This window comes from Embiotoca jacksoni, unplaced genomic scaffold (genome assembly GCF_022577435.1).
Source record: "Embiotoca jacksoni isolate LCO1_2020_lvr unplaced genomic scaffold, fEmbJac1.0.p SCAF_59, whole genome shotgun sequence".
Taxonomy (NCBI): Eukaryota; Metazoa; Chordata; class Actinopteri; family Embiotocidae; genus Embiotoca; species Embiotoca jacksoni.
This window is the reverse complement of record NW_027185413.1, coordinates 1,156,853-1,174,754: the sequence shown is the minus strand read 5'-3', so window position 1 is coordinate 1,174,754 and position 17,902 is coordinate 1,156,853. Positions and strand designations below refer to the sequence as shown.

General features: G+C 40.8%; 1 protein-coding gene across 2 annotated transcripts; it reads left to right on the top strand.

Annotated features, from left to right (window-relative positions):
• Window positions 1-1,570: 1,570 nt before the first annotated feature.
• Window positions 1,571-17,836, top strand: LOC138212721 (kinesin-associated protein 3-like). 2 transcript variants are annotated; one of them, XM_069173224.1, is made up of 20 exons: window positions 1,571-1,758; window positions 2,882-3,013; window positions 4,427-4,584; window positions 4,867-4,928; window positions 5,235-5,376; window positions 6,377-6,476; window positions 6,555-6,679; window positions 6,864-6,962; window positions 7,793-7,971; window positions 8,785-8,947; window positions 10,293-10,393; window positions 10,521-10,629; window positions 10,793-10,905; window positions 10,987-11,152; window positions 12,261-12,386; window positions 12,563-12,661; window positions 12,755-12,840; window positions 12,944-13,100; window positions 15,608-15,692; window positions 15,896-17,836. In XM_069173224.1, the coding sequence occupies exons 1-20, from the start codon at window positions 1,730-1,732 to the stop codon at window positions 15,996-15,998; spliced, it is 2,334 nt and encodes a 777-aa protein (XP_069029325.1). In that variant the 5' UTR covers window positions 1,571-1,729; the 3' UTR covers window positions 15,999-17,836. The 2 variants fall into 2 exon arrangements, with proteins under 2 accessions (XP_069029325.1, XP_069029326.1); XM_069173225.1 differs by having other exon boundaries at window positions 1,583-1,674.
• Window positions 17,837-17,902: the final 66 nt, after the last annotated feature.

Here is a 17,902-nt window from a genome sequence, read left to right as displayed (position 1 = left end):
GGATTGGTTTTATAAATGGAGATTAAACATTTTTAGCAGCATCAACATGCTATATGCAGGTCACTAAAAAGGACACCAGCATGTGGACAGGAGAAGCAGGGGATCAAACCACCAACCTTTCAATCAGCATCTCTTTGAGCCACAGCCTCCCAGGATGAGAGCTGCTGCAAGACGACTTGTCAAAGTAAGATACTTTTCTTTCTTCTTCTAAATTAATCATATTACATTTCCACCAGTCACAGTCATTTTACCATTTTGTTGTTAAATCAGCTAACTCACAATAAACATTTCAACACTAATACCAAATTGTAATTTATTGCAATCAGATTTCCTAATAAATTGCTTCATTGAAAAAAACAGTTTGGGCCTCCTTTCCGTCCTCAGGATGAACACAAACATTAAATAATCCATAATTAAAACCTTTGATAAATTAACTTAAAAACTAAATTAATTTACTATAGATAGTATATGTTAAACTATTGTGTTAAACATAAAAAATATTTTGTAAACGTTTTACAACAGTTCAACTTTATGTTCATACTGTATGTGTATAATATAAATGTAAACCCTGCCAGAGCTGGGATTTGAACCTGTACTCTTTGGATTTTGGCTTCTTTCTTTTGTAATGCATGAAAATTGCTTTTCAATTCTTTAACAAAAATAATATAGTATACAAATACTTTAAAATGCCATAAGAAGAAAAAATACAAAAATAAGAACTAAAACGTGTTTTCTGCTTATTTTTCTCTTTTCCCCTCTTGCATGAGGTTTGCAAATAAATTAGCAAAAAGTCCATCAAAATACAAATAATAATTGAAATAGAAATTTTGTTTTGGGAGATCAGAAGAAAAATCACAAATTCATCAGAGAGTAATGACACCTTGACAGGAAATCCGAATTTATGACACTAAAGGGTTGAGATTTTATTGTAGAATTCACAAGTCATCAAATAGATGCTAATTTCAAGGTTGTTGGTTCGATCCCCTGCTTTTCATGCAGGCAGGCATGAATGTCGGAAAGATGATGGTATTTATTCTCGGTTAAAATTATGACACACGGGACTCAATGCTACTTTATACAGCATGAAATGGACACGGTGAGTAAATGAGTGAATCATAACTGCAAAGAAATTGTTGAACTGGTGCTGACGGAGACAGATTGAAGGGCAGTAGATATGGAGAGGACGCGGGGCACCGAAGACAGGGGACAAAGAAGCACAGGCTTTATTAGAATATTTAACCGAAACACGTTTTTATATCCAGAATCTAACTTTCGTCTAAGGGCATGATGTGACACACTCCGGTGCAGTAGGGGGCGGCATGCACCTTCAAACGTTGGTTTGCAGTGTGAAATCAAAACGAAGAAAAATTTATGCCCATCACATATTTTGTAAACAAAGACGTTAAACCAGGAATAAGTAATGTAAAAAGCGTTTCTGTAACTGTATTCAAAATTCCCTCAGACAGCTCCTCAGAGCTGTTCTGATTATTATTATTATTCTTATTATTATTCTTATTCTTATTATTATTATTATTACCGTAAATATGAGGTCAGTGGCGCACTGGGATCCCAGCGGGGCGGGGAGACCTCCAACGCGAGGGACGGCTGACTCGACCGCGGTGTGTTTACGGGACTGCGAGCGGTTAGCACACGGATTTCTAGGTTTCATCAAATGTAATCAAGCTATTAAATTAATTTAAAAAAATCTGAAACATTAAATTTGAGGAAGATGCAGGATGACGCGCGCTACCTCAAACGGTGAGACGTAACAAAGCTGATGACTGCTCAGTCTAACGTTATCATTAGCTAGCTAATGAGTCTAGCATTTCAATAGAAATAAAACATGGAATACATTCAGCTGCTAACCGGCTATTAACATGGACGTTGAACGAGCTCCTGGACGTTGAACGAGCTCCTGGACGTTGAACGAGCTCCTGGACGAGACTGTGCAGTGTTACTGACACTATTGCTAGTTAGCTACCCCGATGTGTGCAGTTCTGTTTCATGGAAAGAAGCTCATGCCAATATCCAGTCAAAGTTTTGGCAATTTAATGTTTTCTTGCTTGTCAGGAGACGCGAGCGTCAAGGGTAGATTACTAAAGAGCTTCTTCTTGGCCACAATGACCCACCGATCCATTCGGCATACATGAAGTCCTCAGATAAGACACACAGCTTACACGAGAAGATGTCACATTTGACAACCGGCATGTTTCCACTGTTCTCCCCTTCGTTAGCGCGGCTACAGATACCGCAGTACGGGGCGACCTGTGTACATCAGGACAAGGACGTACATTTATACAGCTCAGAATCCACTTTCAGGCCATAACAAGTTATTAAAAAAATCTATTTCATTCTCCCACAGATTTACATTCCGGGTTTGGCAATAAACCAAAGGAGGCTTGTCAGCGTTACAGCTCACCGAGCCACTAGGCTGCAGCGAAATGACAAACTGTCCAGTCAGATATGAAGAAGTCATGTTGAATTTGTTTACTGCCTGGTAGTTTACACTGTGAGTGGAGCTAATTTTTCGGGTTAATCAACTCTGTATGGGATCATGTTCTTTGGTGAAGCAGCTCGTCAGTGCGACCATTGTGTTGTGCTGTCTGGGCGTGTCCTACATATTACAGACACTAATCTGGTGGTTGGATGAATGTAAAGTGTTTAATTGCCACTTGCATGACATTTAAGATCATATTTATCAACATTATAAGTCACTGTTATTGTGGAATTATTTGATTAGTTTGTTAAGCCCAAAGCAAGTCTCTTTGATTATTCATCTAAAATGAGGTCACTGGAGTTAAAAAAAAAAAACCTTCAGGAAACACATTTTTAAACGTTTGAAGTGTTGTTGACTTCACTGTCTGTTCTTCATCACCCGAAGCAAAGTGACTGCAGGCAGTTTGGACGTCCATCCCACAGAGAAGGCCCTCGTGGTCCACTATGAGGTGGAGGCGTCTATCCTGGGGGAGAGTGGAGGTCAGATGCTGGGCGAACGCAAGGAGGGACAAAAAATGTGAGTGTGCTCGTGGTTTTCTACTCACAACTGCTCTTCCTTCATTCTGGGCTGCTGTTCCTGCTCTTCTTTCTTTCCCTGAATTGAAATGGAGCGGTAAACTGATTGGATGATCGATACCTGAAATCAGCATATTTAGATTAGATTAGATCAGATTTAGACTTTATTAATCCCATAGTGGGGACATTTTGTCATCACAGCAACATAGGAAACACAAAAAAAGGTGCAGACAATATGAACAAATTTACAAATAGGTATACATAAAATATGATGGACAAAAACAATTATTTTAGAAAAAAATAAGAGCAATGAATAAATATACACGCACAGACTACAGACACAAAAATAAATGACATTAAAATAAATATATACAATTTAGGATGAAAGTGTGAGGTGCTATGATATGAAATGAACAGTGCAACGTTATTATAGGGTGGTGTTGAATAGTCTGACAGCCGTCGGAACAAACGACCTGCGGTAGGGCTCTTTCCTGCACTGAGGGAGCAGCTGGCATTAACATCTGTCCTGGGTGATCCGATCACAAGTGGTCAGTTAAAAGGTGTTCATGTGTATGAATCCTGGGCCACCACCTCTGAATTAATATTTCTAAGGAAGAAATACTGAACGCAGGTCTTCCTGTCTTTATTCACGTATAGAGTGGGGAACACTTGAGATACTTGGTAATGCCAGAGGTGAACCCGAACACCAGGTGTGCCTTTCTCTTCTCCATCTAATCTGGATAGATAGGGCTGAGCAATGTATAGATATTTTATTGAGATCATCTTCAATTTAGGATATTTTCAAATTTGAAGGCGGCGTAACAGTAAAGTTTGGGTTTTCCCTGCCGCTATAACACTTAGGTGTTAACACCCAAGTGTTTTTTTTTCACAGCGTCTATGCCACTATATCCTATAAAGTTTGTTTTACCAACATTTGGTGATATTTTTATGGCAACATTTTTGTGATAATTGTCCGTAAATGCATTGTTAGTCAAATAACTGCCCACCTGACCTGCCCTCCGTGTTACTCCAGGATCTAAGCCCTCCAGAAACCCTGAAAGAGATGTCAATTTCTAAACTTATTGGTCTGTTCTTGTTATTATATCCTCTTTAATGAGGATAATTCTGTGTAAATATTTTGTGAAAGCAACAGCAGTCATCTCTACAAACTCGCAATATTGATATCGACATATTTGGTCCAACATATTCGGTGATATTTCTTTTGTGTAGATTCCCACCCGAATACGTTGTCATATTTGTCAATTGGCAGCAGGCTGTTTTTCCAGCTTCACTTCAGGTTTTGCATCGGTCTTAAACTCTGTCGCAGGTTTGTAACAAAACCTGTAAGATAAGATGGATGAAGTCCATCAATGTCCATCTCACCCGTCTCTGTGTCTTTTCTTTCTCCCTCCAGTATCCGGGTGAAAAGCCTTTCTCCCAGCACAGATGTGGGCGCTTTGGCCAAGAAGGTGGTGGAGGAGTGTAAACTCATCCCTCCTTCCCGTCTGCCCCAGGTGGAGCAGCTTCTTTACTACCTGCAGAACAGGAAGTCCTCCCCGGTGGAGGGTAAAGGTCAGTCATGTCACCCTCATTGCACACTTGTTGTAGAGTGTTGGCTGTTAACGTTTTCATAAATATTAAACATGTAAAAGAATAGAAGGATGGCTGATTTTAAGAGCATTAAAGTCAGTATTTACTCATACAAAGGTCAGAGTATGTTTTGTAAAATTATTGAACTCACAGTTTCCAATAAAATCACAAATCTTATATAAACTTATGTATAGAATGAAGTACTGTGAAGTTTATTTTTTGGCTTTTTCTGTTTTTTTGTTTGTTTGTTTTTTAAATCACAAGTGGAAAAGAAAGAGAAGAGACCAGTGAAGCCCAGAGAGCTGACTCCGTTTGAGGGAATGGAGGTGACAACTCGCTGCACTCAGTTTCATCTCACACACTATTCAGCATTTCTAGTTTGTTCTTCACGACCGTTCAGTTTTCTCAATGAGAAACACTCTTTGTTACATTTGTGTCTGAGAAAATCGCTCTGCACCAGCTGATCCTTCATGAACACAACAACAAGTCACCCCAAATGTCTTTCTCTGACTGAATCACATTTATTTATTACTAGTAATCTAACTAACAGGTGTGTGTGTGTGTGTGTGTGTGTGTGTGTGTGTGTGTGTGTGTGTGTGTGTGTGTGTGTGTGTGTGTGTGTGTGTGTGTAGTTAAACGAGGAAGCCAATATAACCAGAGTGGATGAGTATGTTGAGCTGCTCTATGAAGGCCTTCCAGAGAAGATCAGAGGCTCGTCTCTCATCCTTCAGCTCGCCCGCAACCCTGATAACCTGGAGGAGCTGCTGCACAACGGTATCATTTCATCCTGCCTGTCCATACTGATGCTTAACAAAGCAGCTCCCACAGCGTTCACTCATGTTTCTGGAGGGCTTATCTCTGCTGGTGATGCACCTGTGAGTCTGATGATGCAGTATAAGACAGTTGGAGAAGCTATGATCTTATTTTCACTCATCATCAATATTATTTCCTATGTGGCAGCGAAACATTCAGAAACTTGCAGGTTACACCAGAACGCGAAGTGCGTTCAAATTTACTCCTCTTCTTCTCAGTTGAATAGCACAGTGTGTTTTCATCACAGAGAGATGTAACACATATCCTCTGAAACTGAAAGACTTGAGCTTTCCAGAAAACTCGGTGCCTCGTCTGCTTGACGAAGCGTTTCAGAGATAATCGAAGTTGAAGTTGCATCGTCGTTACATTCTGCATGAAGCGTGCGTCCATCTCCACACCTGCTGCTCTTGATTGAATAATTCCCAAAGTCCCGATAGCTTCAGAACATGCTGTATATCAAAAATAGAGCAGAACTGACCCTTTCTGATGATACCTCTCATTTCTCTGTCCGACAAAGAGCTTTAAGCTCAGTTTTATAATCACAGCTGACCTCTGTACTGTCTCCAACGTAGAGCTGACATTACATCCAGTTTGATGGAAAGAAATAAGGTCATATTAATGCATTTCTGTGCCTAAACTACAGCTGAGTTATTATCTCACATCACAGGGCCGTATGTCCTGAGTGTGAGTCCCTGGCTTGGCCACCCGGAGTCATTCATGACATTTATTTTCTGTCAAGCGCTAAGCACATATTTTTTCAAATTGTTGATTCCCACAAACATGGTTCATATATTATCAGATTCTAAACAATCTCCTCTACACACTCAGGTACCAGAAGGCCCATTTAACTCAATGACATATGTGCTCACTGATGGTTGTATGTGTGTGTATGTGTGTGTGTGTGTGTGTGTGTGTGTGTGTGTGTGTGTGTGTGTGTGTGTGTGTGTGTGTGTGTGTTCAGAGGCAGCTCTCGGTGCTCTGGCCAGAGTGCTGCGGGAGGACTGGAAGCAGAGTGTAGATCTGGCCACCATCATCATCTACATCTTCTTCTGCTTCTCCAGGTAACGTCGACTCAGTGCCGCACGTTCCTTCAGTATGTCTTCCTGTTGTGCTTCATCCTTTTTCATCCTCTCCTCTAGCTTCTCCCAGTTTCACGGAGTGGTGAGTCACTATAAGATCGGTGCTCTGTGTATGAGTGTGGTGGAACATGAGCTGAAGAGGCATGATGGGTGGCGCGAGGAGCTACGCAAGAAAAACAAGGCTTATATCCTTTTTCCTGCTCTCCTCTGTTTCCTGTTTAAGCTGTTTGTTAGTTTCATACCTTCCTCCTGTATTGCTTAGCTGACACACTGTGTGTGTGTGTGTGTGTGTGTGTGTGTGTGTGTGTGTGCGCGCGCGTGTGCGTGCGTGCGTGTACAGTATGTGTTCCTTAACATCCTTCTGTGTACGTGAGTCGGCCCCGGAGAACGGCTCTCTGAGAAGAGACCAGGACAAAGCTCTGAGGAAGTACCAGGGTCTTCTGTCGAAGCAGGAGCAGCTGCTCCGAGGTAGGTGGAGTTATTTAGTGGTTCAGCAGCAACGACACAGACCTGAGGGGTGAACTATGAAGTGAGATCAGTGGGTCAGAGAGGTATGTTGAGACTAAAGCCAGGGTTATAAGTGTTACTAAATTGGCTAGGTCACCATGGTAACTGATGCTGCAAACTTAACCTGGTCTGGAGCAGGTTATGTTGGAGATATCAGATCAAAATGTAGGAAAGTACCACCTACTGACCAATCAGATCTCTCCAATCACATCACCAATCAGAGAAGAAGTTCATGTGGAGCTTGGTACGCGGAATGAGACAGTGAGACGGTCCTCCTCTGAGGAGTGAGACGGTCTTCTGAGGAGTGACATGGTCCTCTGAGGAGTGAGATGGTCCTCTTCTGAGGAGTGAGACTGTCCTCTGAGGAGTGAGACAGTCCTCTTCTGAGGAGTGAGACGCTCCTCTGTGGGGGGGGGGGGGGGGGGGGGGCAGCGTGTTTCGAGACCGACAGATCACATGTCTGGATTGAAATAGCCAAATGGAAACAGGGTCACATGTCGGCCAGAGGAACTGAACGATTGGAGAAAGAGTTCCTGGACCAAATACAATAACTTCAGTTTTGTCTGAGTTTAGAAGTAAGAATAAGAATCCATTCTGTGACTTTCTCATCCATATTAAATAATTATATCTAGTGTAAAAGCATAAAATCACAGAGATGTTTCACCTCATTATCAATACAGAGACTTGTAGTCAATGCATGAGTTTAGTAATGTTATCAGAGTTAACAGGTTACAAATATCATTTCTAATCTGTTTCCTTCATTTCTTCCTGTCTCTCTGACTGTCTCCCAGTGTCTCTCTACCTTCTGCTGAACCTTGCCGAGGACACGAGGACAGAGCTGAAGATGAGAAATAAAAACATCGTTGGCCTCTTGGTCAAAGTACTGGAGCGGGACGATGAGGAGCTGCTGGTCCTCGTGGTTTCATTCCTCAAAAAACTCTCCATATTCCTGGAAAACAAGAACGACATGGTGAGTGGAAGAGATGAGTTGGACCAGAAGAAGAACCTCAATATATTTTTATCTACAAATTTTTCATTAGATGTTAAGTTTCCAAAAGTGAGCCAGGGCAACTCACTGCATTTATCATTAATATCATTCTTTACCACTTTGAACAATTCCTGGATGTTTGTTGCTGCCGTCATATTGTTCCTGCTCCTCTAAGAGCACCGGCACGGTCAGAAGGAGGGAGAACTGAAACATGTCTTTTCTGCAGTATAACACAATTATAATGTCATAAAAGATTTATTATAATTCATTTTACAAAAATGTTAAAAAGATCGAATCTACATATACAACATTTGCCCACAAGTGTTACCAATATTGGAAAAAAGGGGCTGCACATGCCGCACATATTCAACTATTTACATTTTTACAAGCTCGACAAAAGTTGCTGAATTTTTATCACATGACTGTTGGTCTGGAGAGCAGAATTTTATTTGTTGTACAGATGTGAATCGTGCACATGCTATATTTTGGGTAAAATGTTAAATGATACATAGAATGAATGAAGTATCAAAAACTTCAGATCAGATTTGTTTATTTTTGCTGACAGATGTTTTTGGTTCCGGTGATTAGTTCGGGGATCGTCAGAAATTTGAAAACTCCACAATAATATCTATTTTTACGTTTTCTGATTGTGACAAACGGTTTAATTTAGGCTTCTTCTTTTCTTCTTTTTTTTTTTTTTTTTAAGAAAACATGCCTGAGGCATCGTCCCTCCTCTCCACTGCCTCTCTCCCTAGTGTCCTTCAGCTGAGTTCCATGATGTCTGTGTGTTTTCAGGCGGAGGTGGACACCGTGGAGAGACTGAGCCGTCTCGTTCCCTGTGAACATGAAGATTTGTTGAACCTGACTTTGCGTCTGCTGCTCAACCTCTCCTTTGACTCCGGACTCAGAGGCAAGATGGTGGAAGTTGGACTGTTACCCAAACTGACTGCGTTGCTAGGTAACAACATACACCAGTAGAGGAGCAAACGGTGCATTGGGTTTTATTAATTGTAAAGTAGCCTTGCAATGAATAACTGCCTTCACAGAGCTCAGTTTTTAGCCCTTTAGCCCTTAGACTGAAATATCTTAACAGCCATGAAAGATTGTAATAACATTCATGGTCCCCAGACGATGAGTCATTATTGATGATCTCCTGGTTTCAATTCTAGATTTTAGTGAAACATCTTTATAAACTGTTGGAAGAATCACTAAAGAATCTGATGCAGATGTTCATGGTGCCCAGAGGAGGAACCCTAACAACACTGTTCATAATTCAACTGTAAAATATCAAACACATCTATCTGCGTTTTTCTGTGGGATTGTTGCTGAACATGTTGTTCGTCCTGCAGCATGAGTCTGACTCTTCATCGTTGGGTTTCTATTATTCTCAAATATCTGTTTCTACTTTAATCCAGGACCAGTCGAGCTGCAGCACACAGCCACCAAAAGCTCAGTGTGCTCAACTCTTCTGTGTTGTTTAAAAGCCTCCATTTGTCACCTGTAATCATTTATTTCTGCATATTATTCTCTACCAAAACCACCTACATTTAATCTGGTCAGGTTTGTCTGTTTATAGGGTGGATGAACATCCTAATGATTCTTCCTGTACCATCACTGACATGTCTAACATGTTTCCTGGCCTGTGAAACGGCTCAACAGCGACTGACTGGTCATCCATGGTTCTTAGAAAACAGTTCTTCAAGTAGAACAAGAAATGCTTTCTCCTCTTACTTGGAGGAGGAATAATTCTTTTTAACAACTAAAACACAACAGACTGTGTCAACTTTGTAGGCTACAGCCCAACAAAATAACAATAAAAAGCACAATTTAAACACACAAAAACAAGAAACCATTCGACAGCGTAACTTTTACACATCAGAAGCAGAAAAATCAAGAACAAATGACCAAATCCAGAAGTTACTTACTCAGTTTGTACTTTGGTTTTAGATGAAACACCTTCAGAACGTAACACATGAACTCAAGTTTGCCATTTTACAGCTAATTAGCAAACGTTATCTGACTAACGTGCTGAACCAGGACAGTGAACATGGTTATAACATTTCACCAGCTTAACATCAGCATGTTCATTGAGATCATATTAGCATGCAGATGTTAGTGTTTAGCTTAAATCTCAGTGCAGCGAGCATGACTGTGGACTCATTGTCTTGTTTTATAAACAAAGTGTTAATTTCCATATTCTGTAAGATGATAATGATTCTTTCTGTTTTTCCTAATGTCAGCTGATCAATGAGCCTTGAGTATATGAATAACCTGACTGATTGTGTGCGTTTGTTGTCCTGCAGGTGACGAGAACAACCGTCAGGTCGCTTTGCGCATCCTGTATCACATCAGCATCGATGACCGCTTCAAGGGGATGTTTGTTTACACTGACTGCATCCCTCAGGTACCAGAAGGCCCATTTAACTCAATGACATATGTGTTCACTGATGGTTGTGGAGCCTGAGGGAGACCTGTGTGTGTGTGTGTGTGTGTGTGTGTGTGTGTGTGTGTGTGTGTGTGTGTGTGTGTAGCTAATGCAGATGCTGTATGAGCATGGTGAGGATGAGATGGAAGCTGAGCTCATCTCCATCTGCATCAATCTGGCTGCAAACAAGAGGAATGCACAACTCATGTGTGAAGGTATTTCACTTTCCTCACATGTATCTTCCATTCAGTGATCGGTGGTGGTGGTTTGCTCTCCGGTTCGTCTGGTGGAGTCTTCGTGGCTTCAGCAGAAAGCCGTCTGTGTACAACATGCTGTGGGATTCAGGGTAAAACAGTATTTCTGTTTCTGTGTTTGCAGGAAATGGATTGAAGATGCTAATGAAGAGAGCTCTGAAGATGAAAGACTGCCTGCTCATGAAGATGATCAGAAACATCTCCCAACATGACGGGCTGACCAAACCACTGTTCATAGTGAGTTATATATAAGACTTTGCACCAGTATTCGTTATGGTTCAGTCTCGTGATGTGAGCTCCCTCCTCTGTCTCTGTCAGGACTACGTCGGTGACCTGGCAGCGGAGATCCGTGCCGAGGAAGAGGAGGAGTGGGTTCTGGAGTGTCTGGGGACGCTGGCCAACCTCACCATCCCAGACCTGGACTGGGAGCTGGTGCTGAAGGAGTATAACCTGGTGCCTTATCTCAAAGACAGACTCAAGCCAGGTACTGATTACACTTAGGAACCACCTCCACTCATTTTTCATATCATGTTATTCCTTTTGATGGAGTAAAAAAATGTGGAACTACACTGGAAGGGAAGTCCAGGACTGCCAACCAAAACATACCTCACGATAATTCAGCCAAGTCACATTGGTGCCTGCCAACATATCGGCTGCCTTTGTTTGGTTATTATAACTAAAAAATACAAATAAATCACAGCTCTTTGTGCCCTCGGTTTCACGTAAACAATTAATATACTTGTATTTTCTATCCAGCAGCAGTTTAACTAGTAAGAAATAAAGACTTTTGTGCGGACGTGTACAACTTTAATTTGTATTCTGTAACAGCAGCAGCTTCCTCGGCTGCAGTTTGAAAATGGGATTATGGTCCCAAAATAATATCACGATATGTCTGAGTGTTTTTTGCAATACCAATATTCTTGAGGATATGGCAAAATACCGAAAAATGTTTGATTAATAAATTTGATAAAATAAGTGTTAAGAGTTTTATGTCAGCATACAGGAACAGTTTGTCTTCAAATGTGAATTAAACTGAACTGGAGGCGTGTAGAATACAGCTGCTCTCAGCCATCTGTGTTGCTGTATAAGCTGTAAATGTATGAAATGTATGTCCTCTGTTTATACTGCGTAACAGTATGACCTTATTACGTCAACAGGTTGGAGGATTGCCATTATAAAAACAGTATTTTTTTTGTATATGTTAAAGATTGTACCAGTATTGATGTGAACAATCTGATATTGCACCCCTAGTGACCCCTCCCTCTCTGCTACGTGGTTATGATCCAAGTCCAACGTTTCATCAGTACACCATCTGGGTACTCGTGGTTCCCTGCACGTTCCTATACTGCACTCATGTACTAAGATTAGTGTAATTACATAAGTACGCGATTTGAGATGCAGCCTAAGTCTTCAAAAAGCAAAAGACAAAAAAACTGCATACTTCCACACACCTGTTTTTTTTGTTTTTTTTGTTAGTCAGTCATTCACCTTCATCATTAGCTAAACTGATCCATTTTAATTTGAGAATTGATTCTGAATCAACCTGTGAGGTTCCCAGAGTTTCACACCTTTTTCTCTTCTGTGTGCTTCAGGCTCCGCAGAGGACGACCTCATCCTGGAGGTGGTGATCATGATCGGAACGGTTTCAATGGACGACGCCTGCGCTGCCATGTTGGCGAAATCAGGCATTATTCCTGCACTTATAGAGCTGCTGAACGGTAACACGCACACACGCACACGCACACACACACACACACACACACACACACACACACACACACACACACACACACACACACACACACACACACACACCTGTGGTTGTAGCTGTCATGATCACACACTTTGAGTATTTCTAACCTCCTCTCCACATGTCTCTGCTTGTTGACTGCAGCTCAGCAGGAGGACGATGAGTTTGTGTGTCAGATCGTCTACGTCTTCTATCAGATGGTGTTTCACCAAGCTACACGAGAAGTCATCATCAAAGACACCCGTATCCTTCCCACAGTTCACTCTGTCTACTAAGTTAAATATCCGTGAGTCTTTCAGCCAAATTTCTGTCGTTTCTCCTCAACGTCTCCTGCAGAGGCTCCGGCCTACCTCATCGACCTAATGCACGACAAGAACGCTGAGATTAGAAAAGTGTGCGACAACACCCTCGACATCATCGCTGTAAGTGAGCCACATGTTACCGATGCACGTAGTTTGTTAGAAACACACCCCTCTGTCTGTGTCTGTCGGCCGCTCGCTGACTTCTCTCGTCTTCCTCGACCAGGAGTACGATGAGGAGTGGGGGAGGAAGATTCAGTCCGAGAAGTTCCGTTTCCATAACAACCAGTGGTTGGAGATGGTCGAGAGTCGCCAAGCCGACGAGTCGGAGCCGTATCTCTACGATAATGACAATGACAGGACGGATCTATTCTACAGCGCAGGTACACACCAAACTCTGACAGATGCATGTAGACAAACACACGGAGCAAAAAGTGATGAGATCAGCAGGTCATTTAATCTCTGAATAACTTTTAATTAAAGTTTCAGTCACAGGAACCACAGATTATAATACTGCCTTCAGAGAATATGTTCTTTATTAAAGCTCATTTGAATATTCAAAGTAGAAGTGGCGTGTCAGTGTCTGTCCATCTCATCTACTCTGTCACACCTAACATACACCTAAAATACACCTAACATACACCTAAAATACACCGAACATACACCGAACATACACCAAACATACACCTAACATACACCGAACATACACCGAACATACACATAACATACACCGAACATACACATAACATACACCGAACATACACATAACATACACCGAACATACACCTAACATACACATAACATACACCTAACATACACATAACAAACACCTAACATACACATAACATACATATAACACCTAACATACACATAACAAACACCTAACATACACATAACATACATATAACACCTAACATACACATAACATACACACAACATACACATAACATACACACAACACATAACATACACACAACATACACACAACATACACATAACATACACACAACATACACATAACAGGGTTTTACCAGTGAGCTGAGTGTTTTTTGATGCCATAAGTGAGTTTTTTGTGTAAAATTGGGGGAATTTGAAAAAATTGCATGTACAAAAAGAAAAATGTGAATTTTTTTTTAAGCAATACCTGTTAAAGTAAAAAAATACTTTTTATTTTTTCATACATTTTCTTATTCATTTATTGAACTTAGAGAACCGTGGAGATAAAAGTTCCTAAAATCTCCTAAAAGCTGCGTATGTTTCCAGAACAGAGCGTCTGTGACTGGAATATAGAAACAAGGACTACATTAGCTGTCAAAATAAGAGCTTTAGATGCTGTTTAATTCATATTCATTCAACACATAGACCTGCTGGATGAAACCAACAAAGAGACGTCTCTGACAACTGGACGTGTGGAGCAAACTCATTTAACATCCAGTAATATGGAATCACTTCCTTTGATCACAAACATTTAATCACATCATTTTAATGTGAAGAACACATTTCCCACAAACCACGTCACTTCCTGTTTCTCCTCTTGTTCCGATTTCTTTTACTTGGTGATGAAAACAGGAGCAGAGCCTTTCTGGTTGGAAATGAGGAGTTATTGTTGTTAATAAAGTCAGTTTTGTTTGAAAGGACTTCATGTCGTTAAAACTTTCAGCACAGATTCTGCTGCCGATGTTTTTTTTACAAAAGAATAGTGGGAATTTAAAAAAAATTGCAAGCTCCTGCAAATATTGCAGAGTTTGCTTGAATTTGCGTTAATTATTGCGATTGTAAGATGGTGATTTCCTGGAGGGACTGAATAATAATCTTTTTACTATCGTGCATTACAAAACACTGCAGATGGGAAATGAAACATCTCGCAATGGCTTTATGGGACAAACCAGCACACAGAACAATTCATCCTCATATTCAGCTCAAACCAAAAATTCCACAAAGTGCATGTTGGTCATATCAATATCGTTTAAGCATTACCATAACTGTTTTCTTTTTAATGTTTATTTATTAACTTTGATGAACACATTCAATTTATAATAATTATGACTTACTATGTCATAATTAAAATAAAAGATCTTAGAAATGACTAGATCTGATCATAAAATTATGATTAGAAGTTTAAAGTGTTTGTCAGTCGTGATTATTTGAGAAGTCGGAGGCAGAATGGCTGTAGCTCAGTCGGTAGAGTGGGTTGCACACTAATCGGAAGGTTGGTGGTTCGATCGCCAGCTCCTCCTGTCCACATGCCTAAGTGTCCTTGAGCAAGACACTGAACCCTAAAAAAATTGCTCCCGATGTTGTACCATCAGTTTGTTGTCAGTCGCTTTGGATAAAAGCGTCAGCTAAATGAAATGTAATGTACATGGTTTGATTGTTGGCCCTATAAAAGTTATTTATGTAATCAATATCACCTTGAACATCAATATAGGAATAAACACTTTAAAGGGTTTTTGTTTTCAAGAAAGTGTTTTGTAAATATTGCGTTAAAAATTCAGTTTTTACAAAGTAAATATCATCTTGTAATACAACTTTGTGCTGTAGGAGGCGATAGTGAGTCACTGCTTAGTTTAGTGTTACACTGAAGTCTGTGACCAATCAGATTGTGTGATCTACAGTGCTGGTTGGGTTCTGACATGAGGCGGAAGGGTAGTAATAGTGAACTACAGTACAATTAAATTCATTAAATTAAAAACTACCTCCAAAGTGGTTCATAAGAGAAACGAACTGGAAGGAAAAACAGGTTTTTACTGTTGGATTCATTAATTCAGCCTCTGAATGTTTTGGTGTCAGTGTGAACTGTTTTCTAACGAGATTGCTGGATGTTCAACACTAAAGAGCTTATAAATATCATATTTTGTGTGTCTGTATTCTCATGTGAATGCGTCTGCAGATGGAATAACTCCAGCTGACGGCTCGGTCAGCCCAGATTTCTTCAGTGACCTGCAGCCCCAGAACGGAGACTCCCATCACACAGGGTGAGTTCAACACACACCAGAAACACCATCCAGTCTCACACACTTAAATGTCCTTCACTGAACACCAGCCGATCAGAGAAGACCGTGGTCTGTAATCTTATTGCCAAAGCTCACATGTCAGTAGTAATGAGCAAACTGCCTTTAATCATCTGGTAAAATAGAAACGTACACTCTTTGTGCTCTTGTCTGACTTTTCCCACCAGAGATGCCAACGATGTCTTCGACCAGACCAGCTCGTCACCGGGGCGACCGGCCACTGCGTACGGCTTCAGACCTGATGAACAGCCCTTCTACCAGTACTCATAGACACACACAGCACATCCTGTCATGTTGGATCCAGTCCCCATCCACCATCACACCGCTCCAGTCCCACTGTCACCACTCCTGAGGGGAAGTTACTCACACGATGGTCACACATGAAATAAATGATACAGATTTTCAGATTTTAAAGTAATAATCTCACAGTCAACCATTTCATTCATTCACCATCATCTCAAACAGATGCGTAGTTTGGTCTTCCTCATCACCATCCTCATACAGTCAGCGAATACTTTAAAGAATGTGAACAGACTCCACATGTCTGATAGTGTGTGTTTGAAGGGTTTTGCATGTTTTTCCTGTGTAGTAATAAAAGTTGTTTCCACTTCATATCCAGTGAAGAAAACATTCCACTGTTGAAGTGTTTGAGACAACATGTCACATTTTAATTACATTTTAATAACATGCACTACGACGTGCAGAGGTTTGTTTTGTCTGTGTCACTGTAAAACAGGCACATTGTGTTTTTAAAGAGTGCCTCAGTCCGGACGCTCCAGCTGCTTCTGCCTGTGTGAGGTGATCTGAGATCAGTTAAAGTTAATCACTGCATTTCAGTGACATTGTCTGACTCACGATGGGCAGTTAAAAGCATCAAAATTGATGTAGGATAATCAAGTAAATGGAACAAACCTAGTGCCTAGGTAACTAGTAGTTGCAGCTCAACTACAGACAGTTTGGTGAGAACGTGGTTGTGAGTTAACAGTATTAATAGTTAATAGTATTAGCTGATGTAGCTGCGAGCCTGCAGCACCGATGAGGAGTGTGTTACAGAATCCTGGTGTGCCAAACACACTGATTCTTTTTTTTTAATATATATTTCAAACTCAAAAGTCTAAATCACACGGACTCAAGTGACATCACAAACGGACATTAATAAAACTCCCCACAGTCCCTCTTGAGAAAATAAAGTCTCTAAACAACTCATAGTATGATGCAGTCAGAGTTCATCCCTCGTTGATGTAAAGGCAGAAACATTGAAGCCCAGCAGTGTGTATCTTCCTGGGAGGGTCAATGGACGAGGGTGCATGTTTCTCCCTGTTTTGTAGGACACCCTCCTGTCAATCACGGTCACATGTCTCTACCGTTGTTCTCCAGTTTTTTCCCCGAACATGTCTAAAAGTCGGGCGGTCTGATTCAAGTCCAGAGTGAAACGTTATCACTGCAGTCTCGTGCCATTAAGTGTCTGTGGACATTCATTCAGTGCACTGGATGTGTTACTGGTGTCAAACAGCAGTGTTGCATTTCTCCTGTGATGAGGAAGCCTGTCGGTGCAGTGCTTTTGAGTTTCACCTGTTTCAGAGTGATCAGGAGGAGGACATGTTTTTGCCGTGTCATCGTAAATCCACATGACTGGTGTGATTTCAGTGTTAACGGTGTCCTGCACAAAGTGTCCCTCTGTTATTGCTCACTGTCTATTCTCACAGCTGTGGAGGTCATTACCTGAAAACTAACAACACAGCAGCTCCATGTCGAAATGTATGAACATGAATCAGAGCAACATAAATCCATTTTTTAAAACAAAAACATTATTGTGGCAAACTACATATGAAAGGCAGGTTCACATGTGGGTTTTTTTGGCAGGAAAGTTACATAGTGTTTTGTTAGGCATATTTGCACAAATAGTTAAAATTCAATGCATGGTCTTGTTTTTTAATGATAAGTTATTGTTATTCTGTGTATATTACTGTTTTTTTTTTATAATAGATAACTTTATTGCTTCTTAACAAGACACTGTAAACAGAGGCAAGTACTTTAGTAGAGATACTGCCCATCTCTCTCACCGTCTTTCATCCTCATATTCTTCAATAAAACAGAATCCCACATTTCATATTTGTGATGCGACTCTTGATATAAAAACCTGTTGACAGTGACATTCATGGCGCTCAATTCTG